Source organism: Hypanus sabinus, unplaced genomic scaffold (assembly GCF_030144855.1).
Source record: "Hypanus sabinus isolate sHypSab1 unplaced genomic scaffold, sHypSab1.hap1 scaffold_558, whole genome shotgun sequence".
In the NCBI taxonomy this organism is placed as follows: Eukaryota; Metazoa; Chordata; class Chondrichthyes; order Myliobatiformes; family Dasyatidae; genus Hypanus; species Hypanus sabinus.
The window spans coordinates 169,978-194,166 of record NW_026781419.1 but is presented as its reverse complement, the minus strand read 5'-3'; the positions used below and the strand labels follow the sequence as shown (position 1 = coordinate 194,166).

Below are 24,189 nucleotides of genomic sequence, written 5' to 3'. Positions count from 1 at the left end.
AACTTGGCAAATCCAGCCACGAACTGCCCCTCCTCACAGGGTGGGGTCTTCCTTTTATAACCTGTTAATAAAAAAAAACCTGTCACATGATCTCTACTGGCGGGAAAATGACATCACTCCACCGTCACAAGACCATTACCTCCAGTATAGCTTCAACCCCAGTCACGTGACAAGGGTACCACTGTCATGGCACAAGTATATAACAATAGCGAGGAGTTATTTCTTTTAGCAATATGTTCACAACAGTCATAGTGGTATCATTAGTTGTAGGAACAGCTTCAATCCATCTGCTAAATGCATCTACTATCACTGAGCAACACCTATAACAATGTACTCAGGTGATTCTATAAACTGAAGTTACAAGCAAGGAAAAGGTCCACCAGGCAAGGGGTAGTTCCCGAACCACAAGGCATCCCCTTCCCAGCATCTGTTTTTTTTTACAATTTAAGCATGCTTTGGCTGGTTTTTCAGCTGCTCTCTGGAAGTCAAGATTGTAATAATGTATTAACCATTCCCTCCTTGCACAAGTGTGTACAATTATGTATATAATCTATCAAAATAGGTAAGAACACAGAGGGAACACAGAGCTGTCCCGCAGGGGTCACCCATAAATTGGTCTGAGGTTCCAGGTGGAAACCCATTTGGGACCATAGTTTGCGCTCTCCTTCAGGGGGGTCCCCCTGTTAGTTACGTATTTCCCCCATGTCTGGCATACCCGTGCTTAGATTTTGACTAATAGGAGCTTGCTGGGTTCCCCAGGGGACTAAAAGTGTGAGATTCAAGGCTGTCTGTTTGGCCGCTGCATCAGCCCTAACGTTACCCTGGAACATCTCATCAAACTCCCCAGTATGGGCTGCACATTTAATAATAGTGAAAACTCGAGGTAGCTGTCGAGCGGTGAGTAAGTTGTTTACAAAGTTAGCATTACTAATGGGGTGGCCAGAGGAAGTCAGGAATCCCTAAAGCCCCGTAGTCAGTTCCTAACGGGAGTCCATGTAAAAGTCCACACTTTAGTTTGTTGCTAGGACACAGGCAGGAGGCAGAGCAAACAGCTCAGCCTTCTGGGTAGAGACAGCTGATTTAAAAGAGGCCTGCTCAATTACAATGGCATGCAAAAGCTTGGGTACCCCGTTCAAAATTTCTGCTACTGTTAAACAAGTAAAAGTTGAACTGATTTCCAAAAGACATAAGTTAAAGATCACACATTTCTGTAATATTTTAAGCAAGGAAACTTTTTTTTTTAATTTCCATCTTTTACAGTTCCAAAATAACAAAAAAGGCAAAGGGCCTGAAGCAAAAGTTTGGGCACCCTCCATTATCAACACCTAGTAACACCCCCTTTGGCAAGTATCACAGCTTGTAAATGCTTTTTGTAGCCAGCTAAGGGTCTTTCAATTCTTGTTTGGGGGAGTTTTGCCCATTCTTCCTTGCAAAAGGCTTCTAGTTCTGTGAGACTCTTGAGCCATCTTGCATGCACTGCTCTTTTGAGGTCTATCCGATTCTCAATGATGCTTAGGCCGGGGAACTCTGAGGGCCTTGGTAAAACCTTCAGCTTGCACCTCTTGAGGTCGTCCATTGTGGATTTTGAGGTGTTTTTAGGATCATTATCCTGTTGTAGAAGCCATCCTCTTTTCATTTTTTGGCTTTTTTACAGACAGTGTGATGTTTGCTTCCAGAATTTGCTGGTATTTAATTGAATTCATTATTCCCTCTACCAGTAAAAGTCCCTGTGCCACTGGCTGCAACACAAGCCAAAAGCATGATCGATCCACCCCCGTGCTTAACAGTTGGAGAGGTGATCTTCTCATGAAATTCTACACCCTTTTTTCTCCAAAGATATCTTTGCTCATTGCAGTCAAAAAGTTCTATTGTAACTTCATCAGTCCACAGGACTTGTTTCCAAAATGCATCAGGCTTGTTTAGATGTTCCTTTGAACCTTCTGAATTGAACTCTGGGCTCTTTGGCTTTCACCCAGGGCAAACCCAGACAGTGATATGGGGAAGCACCAGTTCTGTCTGTCGCCAAAGGAAATCCGGAACTTCAGGCAGTAATGCGCTGACCTCTTTTCCTTTAACCTCTCCAATCACCGTGACTGGGAACTTCTGTCCCTCGAGGGGTGCATAATATTGGCTTTCCTCAGTTCAGCACCTCGGAGGGTCAAAGCACAGAGTCACATGAGGGTCGGCCGCTGGCAGAAGGGGTTCAAACGCAGATAAAGTGCCCAGCACTGGGGGGAGGGGGGGGGGGTGTCAGTAACTGGGGAAGATGTCCTTGTTCACTAGTCCCAGGGTGATATCCTCGTCCACGCAGAGAATCTCGATTTCCAACGGACAGAACAAGTCTCTCTCTGCTAGATTACACCCCGACTGGTGGTGACTGTAAATGAAGCCTCACACTGGGTGCCCTGGAATTCCACCTGCAGTGGCTGGGTACATGAATACATACGTGCCCTGCCTTTGAACCCAGACAGTCCATTTTTCTGATAGCTGTTTTCCATTTTCTGAAACCATTTCCTGATTGAGAGTGGATGTGGTTGCCCCCATATCAATAATAAATGGAATTCCAGCCACTTGCAATATTACATTGGGCTCTTCCTGAGGGGTGATACTCATGGTTGGAAGCATCCTTGTTTGTCAATTTCTAAACGGGCTGTTGCCCCCACCGGTTCCTTGGTATGTTTTTGTTCCCATTTCTGTTCCCCAGATATAGCCCGCTCATGTCCTTCGTCCCGCTGAGCCTATTTACCTGTTATATTAGTTCCCTTCGGGGTCGATCGGGATTCGAAAGTCGGGTCAAAGCTTGTCACGTTCCATTTCAGTCTTTGTCAGGCCAATCCATATCATTTGTTTTAATCATGTTGGCTAACTTAGTTGGTAAGCATTGGAGCAGTTAGGCATTAAACGGGAGGGACGGATTCCCATCTTTAAAGACTCGGTCTCCTGTGAAAGTGCTCAGCAGGCCATAAATCGCTCCCAATAGACTGGTCCCGATTCTCCAGGCTTAGGTTTTCTTTGACGTACTTTAGTGATGTTTGCAGGTTGCTGGAGAGCCCTTTCCAAGGCTTGAATGATCCGGTCTGTCTGTTCATTCTCATCATGGATTCCTGTCTGTAACTCCGGATAGGTTTGGTATCTCAGTTCTGCCTTCCGTTTCCACCCCTCATCAGCTGAGAGAATCATGCAGCAGAGCGAATAAATCTTGCGGAGTCGCATTATGCACTCAGCATCACAGTCACTGTCCTCAAACAGGGTCGGTATGCCAGACATGGGTTCGGGATCCCTTGTTTCACTTATCACTTAGAACTTCAAACTGATGTTCTTGCCCTGCTCTCCTATCCAGGCCGGCCTTGATTTGCTTACGTTGTTTTCCATACTCTCGTTTTCGGCGCCCATCCACCCATTCATGCTCCGCTTTCAACCTCTCCCAACCATTGGCTTTCCTTCGGCAGTGCATACCTCTAATGCTTTGTCACATGCATTATTCCACCAACTTGCTAATACTATACTGTTCCACTTTGCATCGGCCTTATCCTTCCATTCCCTTTTCAGTAATTTCCACTTCTTTCCACTGTTCTTTTTCCATATCAAGTTTACTGCTTGTTCTCACGAGGTAATATCCCAGGCTCCCCCCCAGTGGCCAGATTTTGTTCCCCAATTTCTTACTCAGCGCTGCACTCAACATTCACAAATCTTTTCCCTTGTCTGGAAAACTCTCACACATATTGTGTTTGGCTGCTCTTGTCCCACTCATATCACTCGACTGCAATTGACCTCTGTTCTTTACCCGGCACAAAGCCTTCTGCTCAATTAACAATCAGATAAATTTACACGGCTGGCAACTCCTGTGAAATTGATAAATTTACCTGGGACCACCTCCTGCCCACTTACTAAAATTTACCCGGCCCATCTGCCTCCTCAGTAAAATTTTGCCCACCTTATATGAGTCTCCCAACAGATTCTTTCCCAGTCCCGTCAAGGTATGTGATCAGCTTGGGAGAGGGACCGTACCTCGAAAGGAACTTAACGGAGAATGACAAAATACCTATTGGGCGCCTGGTCGGTCTCCGCAGTCCCCAGAGTGGTCCAGCCACTTACTCAGCCCGTCTGCATGGCACTCCCTATATTGGGATCCTGTTCGTGACACCAAATGTTAAAGTTGAATCTGAATAAAACACGAGAGACCAGCTATTGTCACCACAGTTTATTGCGCATTCTCCTGTAGGAGTTTGAGACCCAGTTGTCAAAGGGAAGGCACGTAAGCAGTCTGGTTACAGTCGTGTATTTATACATACTAAGCCCCATACATTACTATTTGCAAGATGTTATTTGAACTGGTATGCTCACCAAGTCTGTTGGTGCAAAACTTAATTACTTAGATAAGAGAGTTCATAAAATGAAGGTTTTAATTGCAGATGCACGTGCTGTTCTGTCCTTATCAGTTATTCCCTTTGCAAGGCCCTGACTTAGTTACAGACAGATGTTCATTCCTGTCCTTTTCAGCGGGTCCTCCTCCCTTTACTCAAATATGGGTACAATGTATAATGTTATCAACTAACGAGGATATAATGTATAATGTTATCAACTAATAAGGGTACAATGTATAATGTTATCAGTTCTCAGTGTGTCTCTCTGCAAGCCAGAGAGAACTGGGAATGTGCCTGTCTTAGTTAACCGCTGAAAACAGAGTTTACTTAAGTTCCAAAATTCCTATTCAGTCCCAATTATTCTTTTAGCCAGAGGTTACAAAGGTTCAAAATGATTTTGTTATATATCCTCAATTCCTCAGGAGTGCTCAGGGGAAATACTCATGTTACCTGTGGTTATTGTGGCGATGCAGAAGTTGCTGGAGAATTTACAAGTGCGAAGTGATATTTGGAAATCTGACATTTTAAAGTGTAATTTAGCAAGCAAATCGCATATGGACAAAGTGCAAAAGCTCTGGTGAGAAAAGTTTTCATTACCCGTTACAAGCCTGCTACATAGGTTGTGTGAGAGTGCAGATGAACTTGATCTAACTCAGAGATCAAAGTTCTTATGGACAATGCTTTGCTAGCTGTTAAAATAAATACCTCTCTATATAAAATACACTGTGCACATGTTATCACTGGGTAAAGAAATGCACATTATGAGATTTATGTGCCCACTGGTCATTGCAAGTTAGAGGGGACATTGGTGGGAAGGTGGGGAGTCCTCCAGTGTCCTTGATGCCCTCACCTACAAGGTGTGCATCCAGCTGCAGCCTGTAATCCTGCACTTTAAGGAGTTGGAACTTGAAACGGATGAATTCTGGATCATCCAGGAGTTGGAGGGGGAGATAGATATGACGTGAAGTGAGATGAGTTACACTCAAGGTACAAGACACCTTCCCCACTGACCCACTACCTCTGGTTGTCATCCCACCTAACCTCAGTGGAAAGAGCTGCTGGCATTTAACCTATGGTTTTCCTCATAGTTTTGTAGACTTCTAATAAATCCTCAAAGCAATGTGTAATTTCCTTGTTTATGTTTAGAGCATTTTTTTAGGTGGATAAGATGATGAGGGGCATTGATCGTGTGGATAGTCAGAGGTTTCTTTCCCAGGGCTGAAATGGCTAACACAAGGGGGCATAGTTTTAAGGTGCTTTGAAATAGATACCGAGGGGATGTCGGGGGTAAGTTTTTTTTACAGAGTGTTTCAGTTCCTGTGGGACCAGGCAATGAGTACCGATGCGGCTCATTGGGAACAGGGAATAAAACCAATGGAGAGAGACAACTGAGCCCGATCACAGGTTGGAGATGGCAGAACTGCCCCTATGTTATAGATTCAGGAAGAGCATCAGAGAGTGTGATGGTCATTCCAGATACCAGCACTGTGCCCAGTTAGAAGATGATTCCTCTCTCCAACTTGGATTGAACTTTACTGTAACAGTGTGATGTCAGCTCACACCTTGCCAACTCAACTGATCTCATCTGAAATGTTGTCCCACACCCATTGATCGATTTTGTATATGTTTTTACAGGTTAAATATGACAAGGAATTTGTCTATGGGAATCTCGAACACAACACGCCAGTTTTGCTGTCTCTGTCCAGATATTTAAGAAGAGGAGCAAGGGATTCACTCAGTCATTTCAACTGAAGGTACATCAGCAAGTTCACACTGGACAAGGCCATTCACCTGTTGTAAGTGTGAGAAGGGATCCAGTCAGTTATCCCACTTGTGGACACACCAGTCAGGTCACACTGGGCAGAGGCTGGTCATTTGCTGAATTTGTGGGGAATGGTTCACTCGATCATCTAACCGAATGGCACACCAGCATGTTCACACTGGAGAAATGCCGTTCACCTGCTCAGACTGTGGGAAGGGATTCACAAAATCATCTCAACTACTGAGACACCAGTCAGTTCACACTGGGCTGAGGCTGGTCATTTGCTGAATTTGTGGGGAATGATTCACTCGATCATCTAACCAAATGGCACACCAGCAAGTTCACACTGGCGAGCGGCCGTTCACCTGCTCTGACTGTGGGAAGGCATTCACTATATCATCTCACCTACTGAGACACCAGTCAGTTCACACTGGCGAGCGGCCGTTCACCTGCTCAGACTGTGGGAAGGCATTCACTATATCATCTCACCTACTGAGACACCAGTCAGTTCACACTGGCGAATGGCCGTTCACCTGCTCAGACTGTGGGAAGGGATTCACTTGCTCATCTAACCTGAAGGAACGTCAGAGAGTTCACACTGGAGAGAGGCCATTCACCTGCTCAGACTGTGGGAAGGGATTCACTTCTTTGTCCCAACTGAAGGTACATCAGCGAGTTCACAGTGGAGAGAGGCCGTTCACCTGCTCAGACTGTGGGAAGGGATTCACTTCTTCGTCCCATCTGAAGGTACATCAGCGAGTTCACACTGGAGAGAGGCCGTTCACCTGCTCAGACTGTGGGAAGGGATTCACTTGCTCATCTAACCTGAAGGAACATCAGCGAGTTCACACTGGAGAGAGGCCATTCACCTGCTCAGACTGTGGGAAGGGATTCACTTCTTCGTCCCATCTGAAGGTACATCAGCGAGTTCACACTGGAGAGAGGCTGTTCACTTGCTCAGACTGTGGGAAGGGATTCACTTCTTCGTCCCAACTGAAGGTACACCAGCGAGTTCACACTGGGGAGAGGCCGTTCACCTGCTCAGAATGTGGGAAGGGATTCACTTGCTCATCTAAACTGAAGGTACATCAGAGAGTTCACACCGGGGACTGGCCGTTCACCTGCTCAGACTGTGGGAGGGGATTCACTTCTTCGTCCCAACTGAAGGTACATCAGCGAGTTCACACTGGGGAGAGGCCGTTCACCTGCTCGGACTGTGGGAAGGGATTCACTTACTCGTCCCAACTGAAGGTACATCAGCGAGTTCACACTGGAGACAGGCCATTCACCTGCTCAGTCTGTGGGAAGGGATTCACTCGGTCATCCACCCTAATGGCACACCAGCGGGTTCACACAGGGGAGCAGCCGTTCACCTGCTCAGAATGTGGGAAGGGATTCACTTGCTCATCTAAACTGAATGAACATCAGCGAGTTCACACTGGAGAGAGGCCATTCACCTGCTCAGACTGTGGGAAGGGATTCAGTAAATCATCTGACCTACTGAGCCACCAGTCAGTTCACACTGGCGAGCGGCCGTTCACCTGCTCAGACTGTGGGAAGGGATTCACTTGCTCATCTGAACTGAAGGTTCATCACCGAGCTCACACTGGGGAGAGGCCGTTCACCTGCTCAGACTGTGGGAAGGGATTCACTCGACCATCCCACCTACAGTTGCACAGGTCTGTTCACACTGGGGAGTGGCCGTTTACCTGCTCAGTCTGTGGGAAGGGATTCACTTGCTCATCTAAACTGAAGGAACACCAGAGAGTTCACACTGGAGAGAGGCCATTCACCTGCTCAGACTGTGGGAAGGGATTCACTTCTTTGCCCCAACTGAAGATACATCAGCGAGTTCACACTGGAGAGAGGCCATTCACCTGCTCAGAGTGTGGGAAGGGATTCACTAAATCATCCTACCTACTGATCCACCAGTCAGTTCACAATGGCGAGTGGCCGTTCACCTGCTCAGACTGTGGGAAGGGATTCACTCAGTCATCTAAACTGAAGTTACATCAGCGAGTTCACACTGGGGAGTGGCCATTCACCTGCTCTGAATGTGGGAAGGGATTCATTAAATCATCCCACCTACAGTTGCACAGGTCTGTTCACACCGGGGAGAGGCCGTTCACCTGCTCAGACTGTGGGAAGGGATTCACTTGCTCATCTAAACTGAAGATACATCAGCGTGTTCACACCGGGGAGAGGCCATTCACCTGCTCAGTGTGTGGGAAGGGATTCACTCGGTCATCTGAACTGAAGGTACATCGGCGAGTTCACACTGGGGAGAGGCCGTTCACCTGCTCAGACTGTGGGAAGGGATTCACTAAATCATCTCACGTACTGAGACACCAGTCACTTCACAGTGGCGAGCGGCTGTTCACCTGCTCAGACTGTGGGAAGGGATTCACTTGCTCATCTCAAATGAAGGTACATCAGCGAGTTCACACTGGAGAGAGGCCATTCACCTGCTCAGACTGTGGGAAGGGATTCACTTGCTCATCTAAACTGAAGGAACATCAGAGAGTTCACACCGGGGTCTGGCCGTTCACCTGTTCAGACTGTGGGAAGGGATTCACTTGCTCATCTAAACTGAAGGTACATCAGAGAGTTCACACCGGGGTGTGGCATTTCACCTGCTCAGACTGTGGGAAAGGATTCACTTCTTCGTCCCAACTGAAGGTACATCAGCGAGTTCACACTGGAGAGAGGCCATTCACCTGCTCAGACTTAGGGAAGGGATTCACTTGCTCATCTGAACTGAAGGTACATCAGCGAGTTCACACTGGGGAGAGGCCGTTCACGTGCTCAGAGTGTGGGAAGGGATTCACTAAATCATCTAACCTCCTGAGCCACCAGTCAGTTCACACTGGCGAGCGGCCTGCTCAGACTGTGGGAAGGGATTCAGTTGCTCATCCCAACTGAAGGTACATCAGCGAGTTCACACTGGGAGAGGCCGTTCACCTGCTCAGTGTGTGGGAAGGTATTGACTCAGTCATCTCATCTACAGACACACAGGCGAGTTCACACAGGAGAGAGGCCGATCAGCTGCTGAGACTTTGGGAAGTAATTCTATCAGCAAAATCAACCAAATGTGCATCATTGAGTTCACAGTGGGGAGAGGCCGTTCACCTGCTGTGAATGTGGGGAGCGATTCACTCAGGTCATTTAACCTTATGTAACTCTTGCTTCAGCTAGCAACTTAATATAGGGGGTGATAGCCCCTGAGCTTGGCCAAACCTAAGAAATCTCGTTTGTGTGAATGCTGCATGATGTGTCCCCTGTTACAAATCAGTACCCCAAAAATAACAAATGGTACACAATATGCGATTAAACAATTGAGCTATTTAATTCTTACTTTGACTATGGGATTAGTAAAGGAAACAAATAAAGGTAAAAGGGCCCTTTCTCTCCATTTGTGTCTTCTCATCTCTCCCTGGCAAAAGACCGTGAAAATCTACCTTCCAGACTCACAGGAAAGGACAATATCTTTATCATTGGATAGCTAGGCACTCCAAAACCCTGTTATTTCTAGTCATAAGCTAAACATTGCTGCTGCAGAGAAATCATTAGCTCAGCAGTGAAATATAACACAGACACCATTACATTAGCAGTGAAATCTCACAGCCTGTTACATTTGTGACACACTACCAGCTTCACACAGTGGAAAAAGTTTCAATAAGTTGCATGCTGGATATTTGTCCATCACTGTTGCTAAAGCTATTTTGAGAGTGACTATCAATGCTGAACTCTGCAATTATTGCTGCTGCTCACTGCATTCAGTTCTGGGCACAGGAGGAGTTTCTTCTACTGCATATTCACCTTTAATGGGACTGGAGTTTAATATTGACGGGGGTGGCGTGTGGCCAGTAAAGAAGTGGAGCTTTGAGGCTTTGGCTCAAGTAGTTTTGGCAGATGGATTGTGCAATCAAGTCAATCAAGATGTGAATAGCTCCTGGAGGCTACGCCTGTCTGTGAATGGAGTAACATCAGTTTCTGAGCTGCTAGTTTTGTCCCTTTCCCCCTAGTTTAAACCAAATTTAATATCTTGAGTTGCTGATTTTTGAAGGGGAACAATATGTCTTTGAGGAGTGGGAAATACTTGTCTGAACCTAGTGATAAAGGCAACGGGAAAGGAAAGATGCAAAAGGAAGGATCTGATGAAATGCCATTGTGGGCTGAAGATATGGCTTTGAAACAGTTCATTTAAAGACTAACTTAAAAAGAATAGTAATGAAATGATGTCATTTCTGGGAAAACTTAAGGATCTGGAAGCTCAAGTCACTACACAGAAAGAGGAATTGAAGATAATTAAGCAAAAATTGCTTGAAAGTAAAATGAAGTAAAACTCGTTTGGAAAGATATCTAAATAATATTATAGACCTCGAAACTACGTCTTGCCGAAGGAATATACAAATTGTTGGGCTGCAGGAAGGCGTTGAAAATGGAGATTTAACTGCTTACATTGGTAAGCTTTCTCATACCCTTATTTCCTTCTGTATTATCACAGCCGCCTACTATAGAAAGAGCAGACAGAACTTTTACTTTGAGATCTCAAGATCCAGATAAAGCAAGGGCTTTTCTGGTTTGTTTTCATTATTTTAAGATTAAAGGTCAAATAATGTGACAGGCAAGAAAACAAGAGTTTTTAGATTTGAGACATCTGAGCTTGGTTTTTATGAAGATTATTCAAAGGAGGTAATGGAACAAAGATCAAAATTTGCTTTGGTAATGAAACAGGCATATGATAAGAAATTGTTTCCTTCCTTGCGTCACCCAACAAGAATTAAAGTTTTTCCTCCTGATTCTCCTCCTCGTATATTTTGTGATCAGAAAGTTGCACTGGCGTTTGTTTAAACTATATCTGCTGCGACTGCCGATTGAACTGTCTGGCATATTATCTGCATAATAGCATTTTGGAAAGAAGATTTATGAAGACTACTTGGACATTTCATTGAGAGACTATTAAAAGAAGATTAGGGGACATTTATTATTGCATATCATTTTTTTTTGGTAAGAGGATTGATGGTTCAAGTATGACTGTTTAAATGGTTATTTGGACATTCAACGGAGGAAAAGAACATAAAAGGACTTGTTCCTTTAACCTAATATCTGGTTTGATTTTTTTTTGTGTTTTTTTCTTAATTAAATAACTGGCAGTTTTTCCTTCTAATGGGGCAATTTCCTTCTCTTATATATACTTAGCGGAGGTTTCAATTACTTGCATAATATTATTAGTTTTCAAGATTGTGTTGATCTGTTATTAAACACTATGCTTGGTTTCTCTAGGTAATATGTTTTAGATTTTAATAACTGCTTATTTTTAAAATTCTTTTCAACATATTAATATGTTTTTTATATAATGAATATTATTGCATCTTATAACTGAATTTAAAGCCTTTTTAGGGGATTTAATGTTAAGTTTAAGAAGGAGCTGTTTTTTTCTTTTTAAGAGATAACAATTTTTTGGTTTCCTCTTTGTTTTAAAAAAAGACTAAATATAAACATGGGATAGTTTGTAGATGCTGGAATGTAAACATTTTCCTTTGTTGAGACTGTCATTCAAAGGGATAGAGAACCTTTTTTAATCTTTTTTTTCAGACAGACAGAGCAGTCTTGGTTGCGTTTTCTATCATAGGGTGCCTCATTTTTCTGGGCTGTGGGGGGAGTGGGATGGGGTTAGAATTAGGGTTTTTGTCCCATTGGGTGGTTCCGGAGCATGTGTGTTTTCTGTGTGGTTGTACTGTCCATCGCCACCATTTTTGATCATCCCTTATTGGTATGTGCTCGGCACATGTGTAAAGTAGAATAAAATTATAGTTTGGAATCTAAACTCATTAATGTAATACGTTGGAATGTATGTGGTTGGAATCATCCTATCAAATGAAAAAAGACTTTTAAAATCATCAATCGATTTCAACCTGGTACAATTTTTTGCCTAGGAGACGCATATAAAGGCGGGAGATCAAAATAGGTTTTTTGGATCGTGGAAGAGTTTGCAATTTCACTCCACTTCTCAAAGTAAAACTAAGGGAGTGTCTATTTTTATTAAATCCAATATTTTGTTCATTCAAGAGGACATTAAGTCAGATTTTTTTGTCGATTTTTAATTGTTAAAGGAATAATTTGTAACAGAAAAGCTGTTTTGGCCAATTTGTATGGTCCTAACTTAGATGATATTTTTTTAAAAAATGTATTTGCTTTACTGCCTCATTTAAATGAATATATGTTAATAATGGGCGGGGATTTTAACTGTTGTTTAAATCCTTTGACAAGAGCTGAACCAACCAGCAACTTCCAAATCACTCCGCATTACTTATTAATTCCTTTTTGACCGATTTTTGGATTGATTGAATTATGCAGATATTTACAGCCTGATGACAGAGAATATTCTTTTTTGTCACATGTTTATAGAAAATATTCAAGGATCGATTATATTACAGTTGACCCTTACTTCTTGCCTACTGTTAAGAATTGTGAATATGACACTCTCGCTGTTTCTGCTCATGCAGCTTTCAGTTTGTCTTTCGAATTCGATGATGCCATCCTAGCCCACCCACCTTGGCACCTGTCTCAGACATCATTGCAGAATTCAGACTTTGTTAGTTTCATTGAGAAACAGGTAAAATATTTTTTTTTCTTTTTGATGTTTTAGGGGGTACATCTAAATTAATCATATGGGATACATTTAGAGCATTTTAAGGTGGTCAGATCATTTCTTATTCTAACCTGAAAAAAACAGACTAAATTAGAATTAGATATGATTACAAAACAAGTTAAAGTCCGATAATACTTATGCAATTTCCCGTAATATTGACTTATTTAAACAAAGGATGGAACTTAAATCACAATATAATTTATTATTAACTCATCCTATTGAAGGCTATTTGCTTAAGCTAAAAAGTCAATATTATATGTTTGAGATAAAAATAATAAACTGCGTGTCAATTAAAAACGGCCAGAGCCAAAAGGCAAATTTTGAAAATCTGTAAGGAAGTTTGTACCCTTGCTTGGGAATATGAAGACATTAATAAGATTTTTATACTGAACTTTATAAATCTAAATTTCCTGTCGATTCTTCTAAAATGAATTTTTTTTTACGAAAGATTGTTTTTCCTCGAATTTCTGTTAAGAATCAAAAACCTCTTGATGCCCAAATTACCAAAGCCAAAATTCATAAAGCTATTTTTTCAATGTCATCTGGTAAGGCCCCTGGACTTGATTCGTATCCTGTAGAACTTTATTAAAAAATTGGAAAATTGCTCTCTCCGTATATGTAGGAAATGTTTAAGGACTCTTTTGTGAAAGGCGATTTACACTTTGTTTTTTATGACACTTCTATTGCTTTAATTCTTAGAAAGGATAAAGGTCCTTCTGATTGTGCCTCATATAGACCTATTTCATTATTGAATGTTGACGCTCAGATCCTGTCAAAGATAATGGCCAATTGGTTGGAAACTTTTAGGGTAAAGTTATTTTTAAAGATCAAACAGGCTTTATAAACGGCCGTTATATCTTTTCAATGTTTGGAGATTATTTAACATTAGATACCCATCTTCTGTTAAAACTCAGTAATGTGTCATCTCTTTCGATGCTGAAAAAGCATTCAATCGAGTTGCATGGAAATATTTATTTAATGTTTTCGAGAAATTTGGTTTTGGTGTTAATTTAAATAATTGGATTAGAATGATATATAAAACTCCTATTGCCTCTGTTATTACTAATAATTGTAGATCTCTTTTTTCAACTTTCACGGAGGACAAGACAAGGTTGTCTATTAAGTCCTTTGTTATTTAATTTAAAATTAGAATCCCTTGGTATCACTCTTCGTGAAGCTAAAGATATTCATGGGATTCTTGTGAAGGAGATTTCTGTTTACGCTGACGATTTTCTGGTTTATGTATCTAATCCAGAGGAATCTCCCTGCCTTGCTAAATTTATTTCATGAATTTGGAGATTTTTCAGGATATAAAATAAATTTTAATAAAAATGAACTATTTCCTTAATGAATCTGTTTCTGAATATGATAATACTCCTTTCAACATTATGGATTTTTTTAGATATTTATGTGTTATAATCTCTAAAAAAAATAAGGATCTTTACAAAGCTAATTTTGTTCCCTGAGTAGATTCTATGAAGTATTTATTTAGTGGATGGAACCCACTTACATTTCCACTTGTTGGTCACATCCTTATAGTCAAAATGCTGATTTTACCAAAATTTTTATATTTTCTGAATATCCCTGTTTTTTTGATGATGTGTTTTTGATCGGATTGATTCTATTATCTCATCTTTTATATGAAATGATAACAGAACAAGAATTAGTAAATGTTACTTACAAAAATTGAAAAAGGATGGAGGTCTTACTTGGCCTTATTTAAGAATGTATTACTGGGCTGTTAATGTGCAATGTATGTCCTTTTGGTTACACTGGGTTGATAAGAATGAACGGCCAATTTGGGTTGATCTGGAATTGAAAGCTGTGAAACTGTTTTATTTAACCTCGGTATTGGGAGCTGCTTTACAATTGGCTAAAGTTGCTAATTAAAATTTAGACCCTCTGATTAAGTATTCTTTACAAATTTGTCTCCAGTTCTGTAATTTTTTAATCTAAAAAAAATTATACTTTATAGTTTAATTTATTATAATTTTTTAAAGCATTCTTTGAGTGATCCAATTTTTTTACTTTGGAAAATAAAGGTATTAATTCTTTTTTGGATCTATTTAAAGAAGATAGACTGATGCCTTTTGAACAATTAGTTGATAACTGTTCTCTTTCGTACTCACACTTTTTACAATAACTTCAAGTTAGACATTTCTTACAAAAACATTTAACTAATTTTCCTTACATATTGAATGCCGGCTTGTTAGGTACTATTACGAGTATGAAGCCTTTGATGAAGGTTTCCATTGGAAGAATTTATAAATTACTATCACAATGGGATAAGTGTCCTTTATTTAAGATTAAACAAAACTGGAACTTAATTTGACTTTTATGACGGAGGACTGGACACGGATTCTGAAGTTGGTTAACTCTTTTTCGATTTGTGCTAGTAATGCACTGATTCAATTTAAAGTTGTACATCATTACTATTTGACGAAGGAGAGATTGTCTGAAATGTTTCCTGATGTTGATAGTTATTGTGATAGATGTAAAACTGAGACAGCTACACTGACACACATGTTTTGGTCTTGTTCTACACTGGAACAGTTCTGGAAGTCAGTTTTTTTCTACAATTTCTAAAGTACTTGAAATTAGTTTACAACCTAACAAATTAATTGTACTTTTTGGAATAATTCCTCAAAATCTCCAAGCTATTTTTTTTGTCTGACCAACATGTTATTGTGCTTGTTACACTGATAGCTAGGAGGGCCATTCTGTTGAAGAGGAAAGATATGTCGGCTCCCACTCTGTTACAATGGTTCTTCCAAGTGATGCTATATCTTAGTTTGGAGAAAATTAGAAGTTGAACCTTTGAACCTGTGTTTGAATTTGAGAAAAGGAGTTCATTTTCTCGTTATTACCATTTGAGTTAATTGATAATTTTCTCCATGATCTAATTGTATTTTTTTTTCTTGCTGGCGGTTTGCTGGTTATCTTTAGAAGCATTTTTTTATAACGCATGGCTCCGGGGTTGAGTTCTTAGTATTTTTTTCCTCACTTTTCTTTGCTTTAGTGTTTTTTTTTTCTTTCCTTTTTTTGTGTCACCATATTTTTCAATCTTTAAAACAATGTTTTTTTTTTTCCTTGACGCATTGTAAGTGTTATTTACTTTGATGTACGCTTGTTATTTTGGACAATAATAATGAAAAGATTTGAGTAGTTCAGACTCAGCAGAAAGCAGCTGATTGGGCAATCGAGGTCATGTGACCAAGCAGTCTGATTGGGTAATCGTAAATTGAATAGCTCAACAAACAAATAAAAAGAGGGGTAGATCAACTGGAGCGGCCAGTGAATGAGTGGGGCCTGAGCAGCAGTGGAGCTTTGAGGCTTTGACCCGAGAGGTTTTGGCGAGCAGAGGCGGAGGACGAACTTGCTCCCAGTGGGTTTATTAATTTAATTTAATTAAGTTAATTTAATTAACTTAGGAGTTGGTGATGGAGGCAGAAGATAGGGTAGTCCAGTGCTCCGATTGTAGGATGCAGGAGTCAGGGACAGCACAATTGTCTCTGATGACTACACCAGCAACAGAAGCATCCAGCTTCAGCTCTTGTCAAACTGAGTTAGGGAACTGGAGCTGGATGAACTTCGGATCATTCGGGAGGCAGAGGCAGTAATAGATCGAAGTTTCGGGGAGACAGTCTCCCCTAAAAGTCAGGAGACAGGTAACTAACTGGGTGACTATCCGGAGAGGGAGGGGGAATAGACAGAGAGAGCAGAGCACCCCTGTGGCCGTTCCCATCAACATTAAGTTTTATGTTTTGGAGATTGTTGGTGGGGATGACCTACCAGGGACAAGTTGTAGTGGTCGTGTCTCCGGCACAGTGACTGGCCCCTTTGCTGAGAAAGGAAGGAGGGAAAAGAGGAGAGCAGTAGTGATTGGGGATTCGATAGTTAGGGGGACTGATAGAAGGTTCTGTGGGAAAGATCGAGAATCCTGGATGGTGTGTTGCCTCCCTGGTGCCAGGGTCGTGATATCTTGGATCGAGTTCTCGGTATTCTCAGGAAAGAGGGTGAGCAGTCAGCTGTGGTCCGAGTGGGGACCAATGACATAGATAGGAGTAAGGATGAGGTCCTGAAGAAGGAATATAGAGAGTTAGTATAAAAGGTAAAAAGCAAGGGGGGTAATCTCAGGCAGAGAGAGTAGGAACTGGAAGTCATGGCAGTTGAATGGGTGGCTGAAGAGTTGGTACAGGGGACAGGGGTTCAGACTTCTGGAACATTGGGATCTCTTCTGGGAAAGGTCTGACCTGTACAAAGTGGACCGGCTGCACATGAAAAGGAAAGGGACCAATATCCTGGCGGCCAGGTTTGTTAGAGCTGTTGGAGAGGGTTTAACCTAGTTTGGCAGGGGGTGGGAATCAGAATGTGAGTGCAGAGATTAGGGTACAAGGACAAGGGCATGAAACTATGTGTTCTGATTTGGTGAGGAAGGACAGGCAGGCGATAAAACATAAATGTAGCCACAGAGGGGTTGAAATGTGTCTATTTCAATGCTTAGAGTGTTAGGAATAAAGTGGATGAATTTAGAGCATGGATCAGTATGTGGAGTTATGACACTGGCCGTTACTGAAACCTGGATGAAGGAAGGACAGCATTGGCTGATGGAGGTACCGAGGTTGAGGTGTTTTAAAAGGAATAAGGTGGGAGGTAGAAAGGGCGGGGGGGGGAGTAGCAGTACTGGTCAGGGATAGTTGCACATCTATAGAAAAGGGAGGACGCTGCAGAGGGAGTGTCCACTGAGTCGGTGTGGGTGGCAGTCAGAAATAGGAAGGGGACAATCACGTGTGCTGGGAGTAGTCTATCTGCCCCCAACTAGCCCTTCGGACACCGAGGAGCAGATAAGCAGGCAGATTTTAGAATGGTGCAGGAAATACAGGGTTGTACTTATGGGTGATTTCAACTTCCCTCATACTGACTGACACCACCTGACTGCACGGGGGATAGATGGGGCTGAATTTGTCAGGTGTGTTCAAGAAGGATTCCTGATACAGTATGTGGACCGGCTGATGAGAGGAGAAACCATACTGGATCTAGTTACAGGTAATGAACCTGATCAGGTGGCAGAGCATTTTGGTGAGAGTGACCTCAACTCCCTTAGCTTCAGAATTGCTATGGAAAAGGATAAACAGCCAATGGGAAAGTGCTTAACTGTGGAATGGCTAACTGAAGGGATGAGGCAGGAACTAGTGGGAGTAAATTGGAAACAGATGTTCAAAGGTGAAAGCACAGAAGTAATGTGAAGGAAGTTTAGGGAACACTTGGGCTGGGTTCAGGATAGGTTTGTCCCACTGAGGCAAGGAAAAAGTGGTAGAAAAAGGGAACCATGTCTGACAAAACGAGGCAACTCGTCAAGAGAAAGAAGAAAGCATATGTTCGATATAAGAAGCAGGAAGCAGGAGAGGCTCATGAGAAATATTGGGTAGCCAGGAAGGAGCTTAAGAAAGGATTTAGGAGAGCTTGAAGGGGGCATACGAAGGCCTTGGCGTCTAGGATTAAGGTAAACCCCAAGGTGTTCTATGCGTATGTGAAGAGCAACGATGACAAGAATGAAGATGGGCCCGCAATAGGATAAAGAGGTCAACATGTGCCTGGAGGCGCAGGAGGTTGGACAGTTACTAAATGGATACTTTGCTTCAGTATTCATAAGTGAAAAGGATCTTGATCAGGGTGAGGTCGAAATAGAACAGGCCTATATGCTGGAGAATGTGGAGATTAAGGAAGAAGAAGTGTTGGATCTTTTTAAAAACCACAAATCCCCAGGTCCGGACGAGATATACCCCAGGTTGCTGTGGCATTGAGAGAAGAGATCGCTGGAGCAGTAGGATCTTTGAATCCTCTTTGGCTGCAGGGGAGGTGTCGGAGGATTGGAAAACGGCTAATGTAGTTTCCTTGTTAAAAAAGGTAACAGAGAAACCTAGTGAGACCTGGTATAGACAAGTGAGTCTTACGTCGGTGGTCTGCAAACCATTGGTAAGGATTCTTAAGGATAGGATCTACGAGCATTTGGAGAAGTACAGACTCCTCAAGTATAGTCGACCTGGCTTTATGAAGGGAAGATCGTGCCTCACGGGCCCAATTGAGTTTTTTGAAGAGGTAACAAAATAAATTGATGAGGGTAGGGCGGTAGATGTCGTCGACATCGATTTTAACAAGGCATTTGACAAGGTACTCCGCGAGAGACTCATCCAGAAATTCATGAGGCATGGGATCAGTGGATCCTTGCTGTTTGGATTAAAAAATGGTTACTGGAGTTGTGGAAGGAAAGTATTCCGCCTGGAGGTCGGTGACTAGTGGAGTGCTGCAAGGATCAGTCCTGGGACCCCTGCTCTTTGTGATGTTTATAAATGACCTGGATGAAGACGCAGGAGGATGGGTGTGTAAGTTTGCGGATGACACGAAGTTTGGAGGAGTTGTGGATGGAGATGTAGATTGTCGAAGGTTACAAGAGGGTATGTACAGGAAGCAGAGTTGGCCAGAATAGTGGCAGATGGAGTTCAATCCGATTAAGTGTGCGATGATGCATTTTAGAAGGACAAACCAGAAGGCTGAGCACAGGGTTAATGGTCGGTTACTTTAGAGTGTGTATGAACAGAGGATCATTGGGGTTCAAATCTATTCATCCCTCACGGTCGCTGCACAGATTAATAGAATAGTTAAGAAGGCCTGTGGGATGCTAGGCTTCTTTAATAGGGGGATTAAGTTCAAGAGTAGAGAGGTCATGTTGCAACTCTACTAAACTTTGGTGAGACTACACTTAGGGTATTGTATTCCATTCTGGTCACCTCATTATAGGAAGGATGTGGAAGCTATGGAGAGGGTGCAGAGGAGATTTACAGAGAAATTGGCTGGATTGGAAAACAAGTGTTATGAGGCATGATTAGCAGAGCTGGGACTTTTTTCTTTGGAGCATAGAAGGATGAGAGGGGTCTTTATAGAGGTCTACATGATTATGAGAGGCATAGATAAGGTGCTAGCCAGTACCTGTTTCCCAGGGCACGAATAGCAAACACCAGAGGGCATGTATACACAGTTAATTTAAGGGCTAGAAGTTTATGGAGACATTTTTTTACACAGACGGTTGTGAGTGCCTGGAATGACTTGCCAGGGATTGTGGTGGAGTCTAAAACATTAGGGGTATTTAAGAGCCTCTTGCACAGGCAAATGGATGAAATACATTTATGGGTTGGCTCAAAATCGAGCGCCGAAGGGTCTGTATTGTGCTGTCATATCCTGTTGTCTAGTGTCTTCTAGTGTCATTTTCAAACCGTGTCCACTGGTGCCTGTTAGTGCCCGTGGAATTCTGGGGCTTAGTACTGATAAATACCCATACAATGGCTACTTTTCGTTGAAGCTGGCATTTATGGAAGCAGATGTTGGAGTAACTGAGACTATGGAAACGGATGGAACTTTTTTATTCTTGTGAGAAGGTTCCAAGGAGCAAGCAAAGAGAGAAGTAGAGAGAACTTTTTGAGCACTTTGTCCATTCACCATGTGTTCAGAGCTGCTTTTAAGGAGGTTCAAGTTCCTGCTAAGTAGGATTATGAGCGGAAAGGAGAAACTGTGAGGTGCATCCCGTCGAAACCTGTCATGTTACATTCTGGGAGCAGCTAGAGCGACCGGAAAACCTAAATTTGCTGAAATGTTCGAGGAATGGAAATGGAGATTAACTGATAACGTGTTGGAACGTGAAGACGCCTTTTCCACTTGCAGTTCTGAGTTTGATTTCTCCAAGAGTACTTGCCACAGTATTAGAGGAACCGAGGGCATCTATTTCCGAGAGAGGTCTCGCTGATTGGTTCCAGCGGGGGTTCCTGACATTCATCCGCAGCTGATGAAACAGAGGGAAGCTAAGTTTAGTCATGGAGCAGGAGCGCCTAAGCCGCCGGGAGACACAAGTGACAGACACCGGGAGAGACGGTCCAGTAGTCAGCTGGGTGACACGAGTAATAGAGGCTCTCCAAGGGGTGATTTGATGCGCGAACCACTCACTCTCCGGAATTCCCCTGAGTAGAGACCCAGAACCAGCACATGCATGACAAAGCTTTCAACCCTGGAATAACTTTCTAAACCACCTCTGAACCGTCTCCAGTGACAGCACAACCTCTCTCAGACAAGGGGCTCCAGACTGCTCACAATACTCGAGGTAAGGCCTCAACAGTGCATTTTAAAACCTGAAAATTCCATCGCTGCATCCATACCCCATTCCTCTGGAAATGATCGCGAACATCGCATTGGCCTTCCTCACCACTTTCGCAACCTGCATGTTCACCTTCAGGGAATGCTGGACGAACAACGTTGAGTCCTTTTGCACCTCAGATTTTCCAATTTTCTCTGCGATGAGAAAATAGCCTTCCATTTTATTTCTTCTGCTCAAGTGCAGCACCATACATTTTGTGGCAGTGTTTTATGTCTGCCACTTCATTGCCCATTCTCCTCATCTTCCTCTGTCCTTTTGTAGACTTTCTACTTCCTCCAGATTTCCTACACCTCCACCTATCTTCATCTAGACCACAAACCTATCCGTATGATCATCAATTCCAGCATCCAAGTCATTAACACATAAAATAAGAGTATTCATCCATCGGTTGTACTGTATCCTGCAGTTCCGTTATATATTATGCAACCTCAAATGCAACTCTCTTTATGTTTAATCTAATACGCTTATTTTGTCCAGATTTTGTTTTTATAGCTTTTGAAATCATATTTACTATATGTATTGTGTTTCAGCTTTACGTGAATAATTTCAAATCGTGCATATTCGATCCTCTGTCAATGTGTAATTCATCTGGTTGTCTTTGAGAGAGGTTAAATCTAAACAAACTCCAGTGAGCTTCATAGTCGCCCTGGATTATTACGTAAAATAACAATTAATATTGCTATTACCATTATTCTATCACTTGACTTTGCACAAATTGCTGTGTTGTACTCATTGAGTGTTTTGACCGTCCTGTTAGTGCGGTCCTTCATGGATTTTATTGTGTTTCTTGGATGCCCGCAGGAATGTCAATCTCATTGCTGCAAATGGTGATATATGCATACAGGTATGCTGTGATGCAAAATTTACTTTCGGCTTTGAACTTTGAACCAATTGGGCCGAAGGCTATTTTCCATGCTGTACGACTTAAAATATCTGCATTGCAAAACAGGGAAGAGTGGCCTGTTAAACAATGGAAAGTGAATATAATCCAGTCCAGAATGATCAATCCGATATTCCCAAATCCAGAAAGTTGTTAAGCGCACGCTACGGAGCTCCGCGGCAGATGCACGTTTGAGAACGTCGATGTAAAATGCCTTTTCAATATAGAGACCAGCAACGTGTCTGAATGGCCCCGATGTCACTCTGTCCAATAAACAGCCGCGGTTGAGAAGGTGATGCAGACACTCTCAAACAGGCCTCTTTCTCATCAAACACCGCAGCCCGAATCCCATGTAACCTGTTGTTCTGCTCTCTGTTGTGACTAAAACAAAATCTTTAGTTAATTGTGTCTTTCTCATACTCCCAAACATACCACGCTTTGATCGCTGCAGTAAAATTACAGTGATTACATTATAAAAAACAGCACATGGAAAACAGAGTATTTGTCGTGAGTGGGATTGGAACCCACGCCTCCAGTTGGAGATCAGAACACTCGCGTTTAATAGGAAGCGACTTACTCGCCTTAAGTCTGGCGCCTTAGACCACTCGGCCACCCTGACCGCTCTGCAGTACTCTCTCCACATGCCATATAAACAGCTGAATTTCGGAATAGTCTGAATGACTGCTTTGATGAGAGGGTATACATACAAACACTCCATATCCTGGGATTCTAAATGAATATGGACGTGATGCATTTTCTCAGGTTGCGAGCATGTGCGGAATCAGAGCGTACAGCATCACAACACTGGGATTGTGCTGCACCCCGTTCAGGCCATCCTCCAGAGAAAGGATGACGAGGATTCGGAGAGTGTGCGGAAGAGCATCACCAAGATGCTACCTGAAATAGATGGTTTGTGCAATCACGAGAGTTTAGTCAATCTTGTTCTTTTTCTCTGGACCATCGGAGGTGAGGGGGAATCCGACAGACGTTTCTTAGATTTTCAGGCAAAGATATTGGTAGTGCATGCAAAAGTTATCTCCATTCCAGGGTTTACAAGTCTTTAAACGATCCTCTCTTAGGGCATACATTTCAACTAAGAGGGGATCGTTTCAAACACGATGTGCCAACAACCCATAACTTTATGTCGGCAAAACCAAGGACTGATTGTTGTCTTCAGCAGAGGGAAAATCAGAGGTTTTTGAGCCAGTTCTCCTTGAAGGATCAGAGGCGGGGCGCGTCTGGAACTCTACATTGTTGGAATGACTTTATCCTTTGCTTTCTTAGGAGACTGCGGAGATTCAGCATGAGATCAAAAACCTTGATGAGCTTCTATAGATGTTTCGTAGAGAGTATATTGTCTGTCTGCATTGAGACGTGGTACGGAAATACCGTACCTTTGAAGGAAAATCTTTAAAAAGTTTATTGAATTCTGCCCAGTCCATCACGGGAAAAGCACTGCCAAACATTAGGCACATCCACATAAAACGCTGTCATAGAAAAACAGCATCCAATGTCAGAGGTCGTCACCATCCTGCCATGCTCTTTTTTCGCTGCTGCCATTGGGTAGATGGTACAAGAGCCTCGGGACTCGCACCACCACGTTCAAGAACAGTTACTACCCATCCGACACCGGACTTTTGATCAAAAGGTGATAGTGTACACTACATGCCCACCCATTGAATATTCCGACGACCAATCATTTCACTTTAGAAACTATATTGATCAGCTGAGTATGCCAGGAGGAGCTCAGCAGACCAGGCTGCATCTATGGACAGACGTAAGCAGTCGGCGTTTCGGGACGAGATCCTTCACCGTGAAATTGTTTCTGAATAAATCACTTACCCACAGTTCGGTGTACGGTGATCTATTGTAATACGATGAACAGTGTCAAGAACATAATCTTATCTTCCAACAGTTTTTCTAATCCACCTCAACAACCCAGGGTTTGTTTGCAGAAATAACATCGCCTCGATTGAATGCTTAAAGACAAATTATGTCAGGAGTGGGATTCGAACCCACGACCCCAGATGGAGACCAGAACACTCCCGTTTGTCTGAAAGACTTTCATTCCTTGAGTCTAGCGCATTAAACCACTCGGCCAACCTGACAACTTTTGATGTGTGTTTGTGAACGGAATGAATGCCTGGCTTGTAAGCAAAGTTATATACACACAATCACACATATCGTCCTGCCAATCGGAAATGAAAGCGAGAGTGTTACAATTTTCTCAGTTTAGGCAACTTCTGTGGAAAGTGAAGCTGTAAAACAATTCCAAATCGAAGACTCGTGAGACGCGTCTCGGCAAGAATTTGTGAAGGATGTTTG

The 24,189-nt window shown here is 42.6% G+C and overlaps 1 protein-coding gene and 1 non-coding gene across 3 annotated transcripts in view; one reads left to right on the top strand and one right to left on the bottom strand.

Moving 5' to 3' along the window:
* The window catches only part of LOC132389407 (oocyte zinc finger protein XlCOF6-like), a 48,533-nt gene extending 33,698 nt beyond the window's left edge, over positions 1–14,835 (top strand). Inside the window, exons 3-5 of one of the 2 annotated variants that reach the window (XM_059961928.1) lie at positions 4,787–4,941; positions 6,000–10,591; positions 12,636–14,835. In XM_059961928.1, the coding sequence (XP_059817911.1) occupies positions 6,451–9,048 (2,598 nt within the window). In that variant the 5' untranslated portion in view covers positions 4,787–4,941; positions 6,000–6,450 and the 3' untranslated portion in view covers positions 9,049–10,591; positions 12,636–14,835. The remainder of the gene's footprint in view (positions 1–4,786; positions 4,942–5,999; positions 10,592–12,635) is intronic. The other variant, XM_059961929.1, reaches the window with a different exon arrangement.
* Positions 14,836–23,858: 9,023 nt separating this feature from the next.
* Positions 23,859–23,972, bottom strand: trnal-caa (transfer RNA leucine (anticodon CAA)). Its single transcript has 2 exons — positions 23,935–23,972; positions 23,859–23,893 (listed from the first exon to the last, which is right to left on the bottom strand). It is a non-coding gene; the product is annotated as a tRNA-Leu (tRNA).
* Positions 23,973–24,189: the final 217 nt, after the last annotated feature.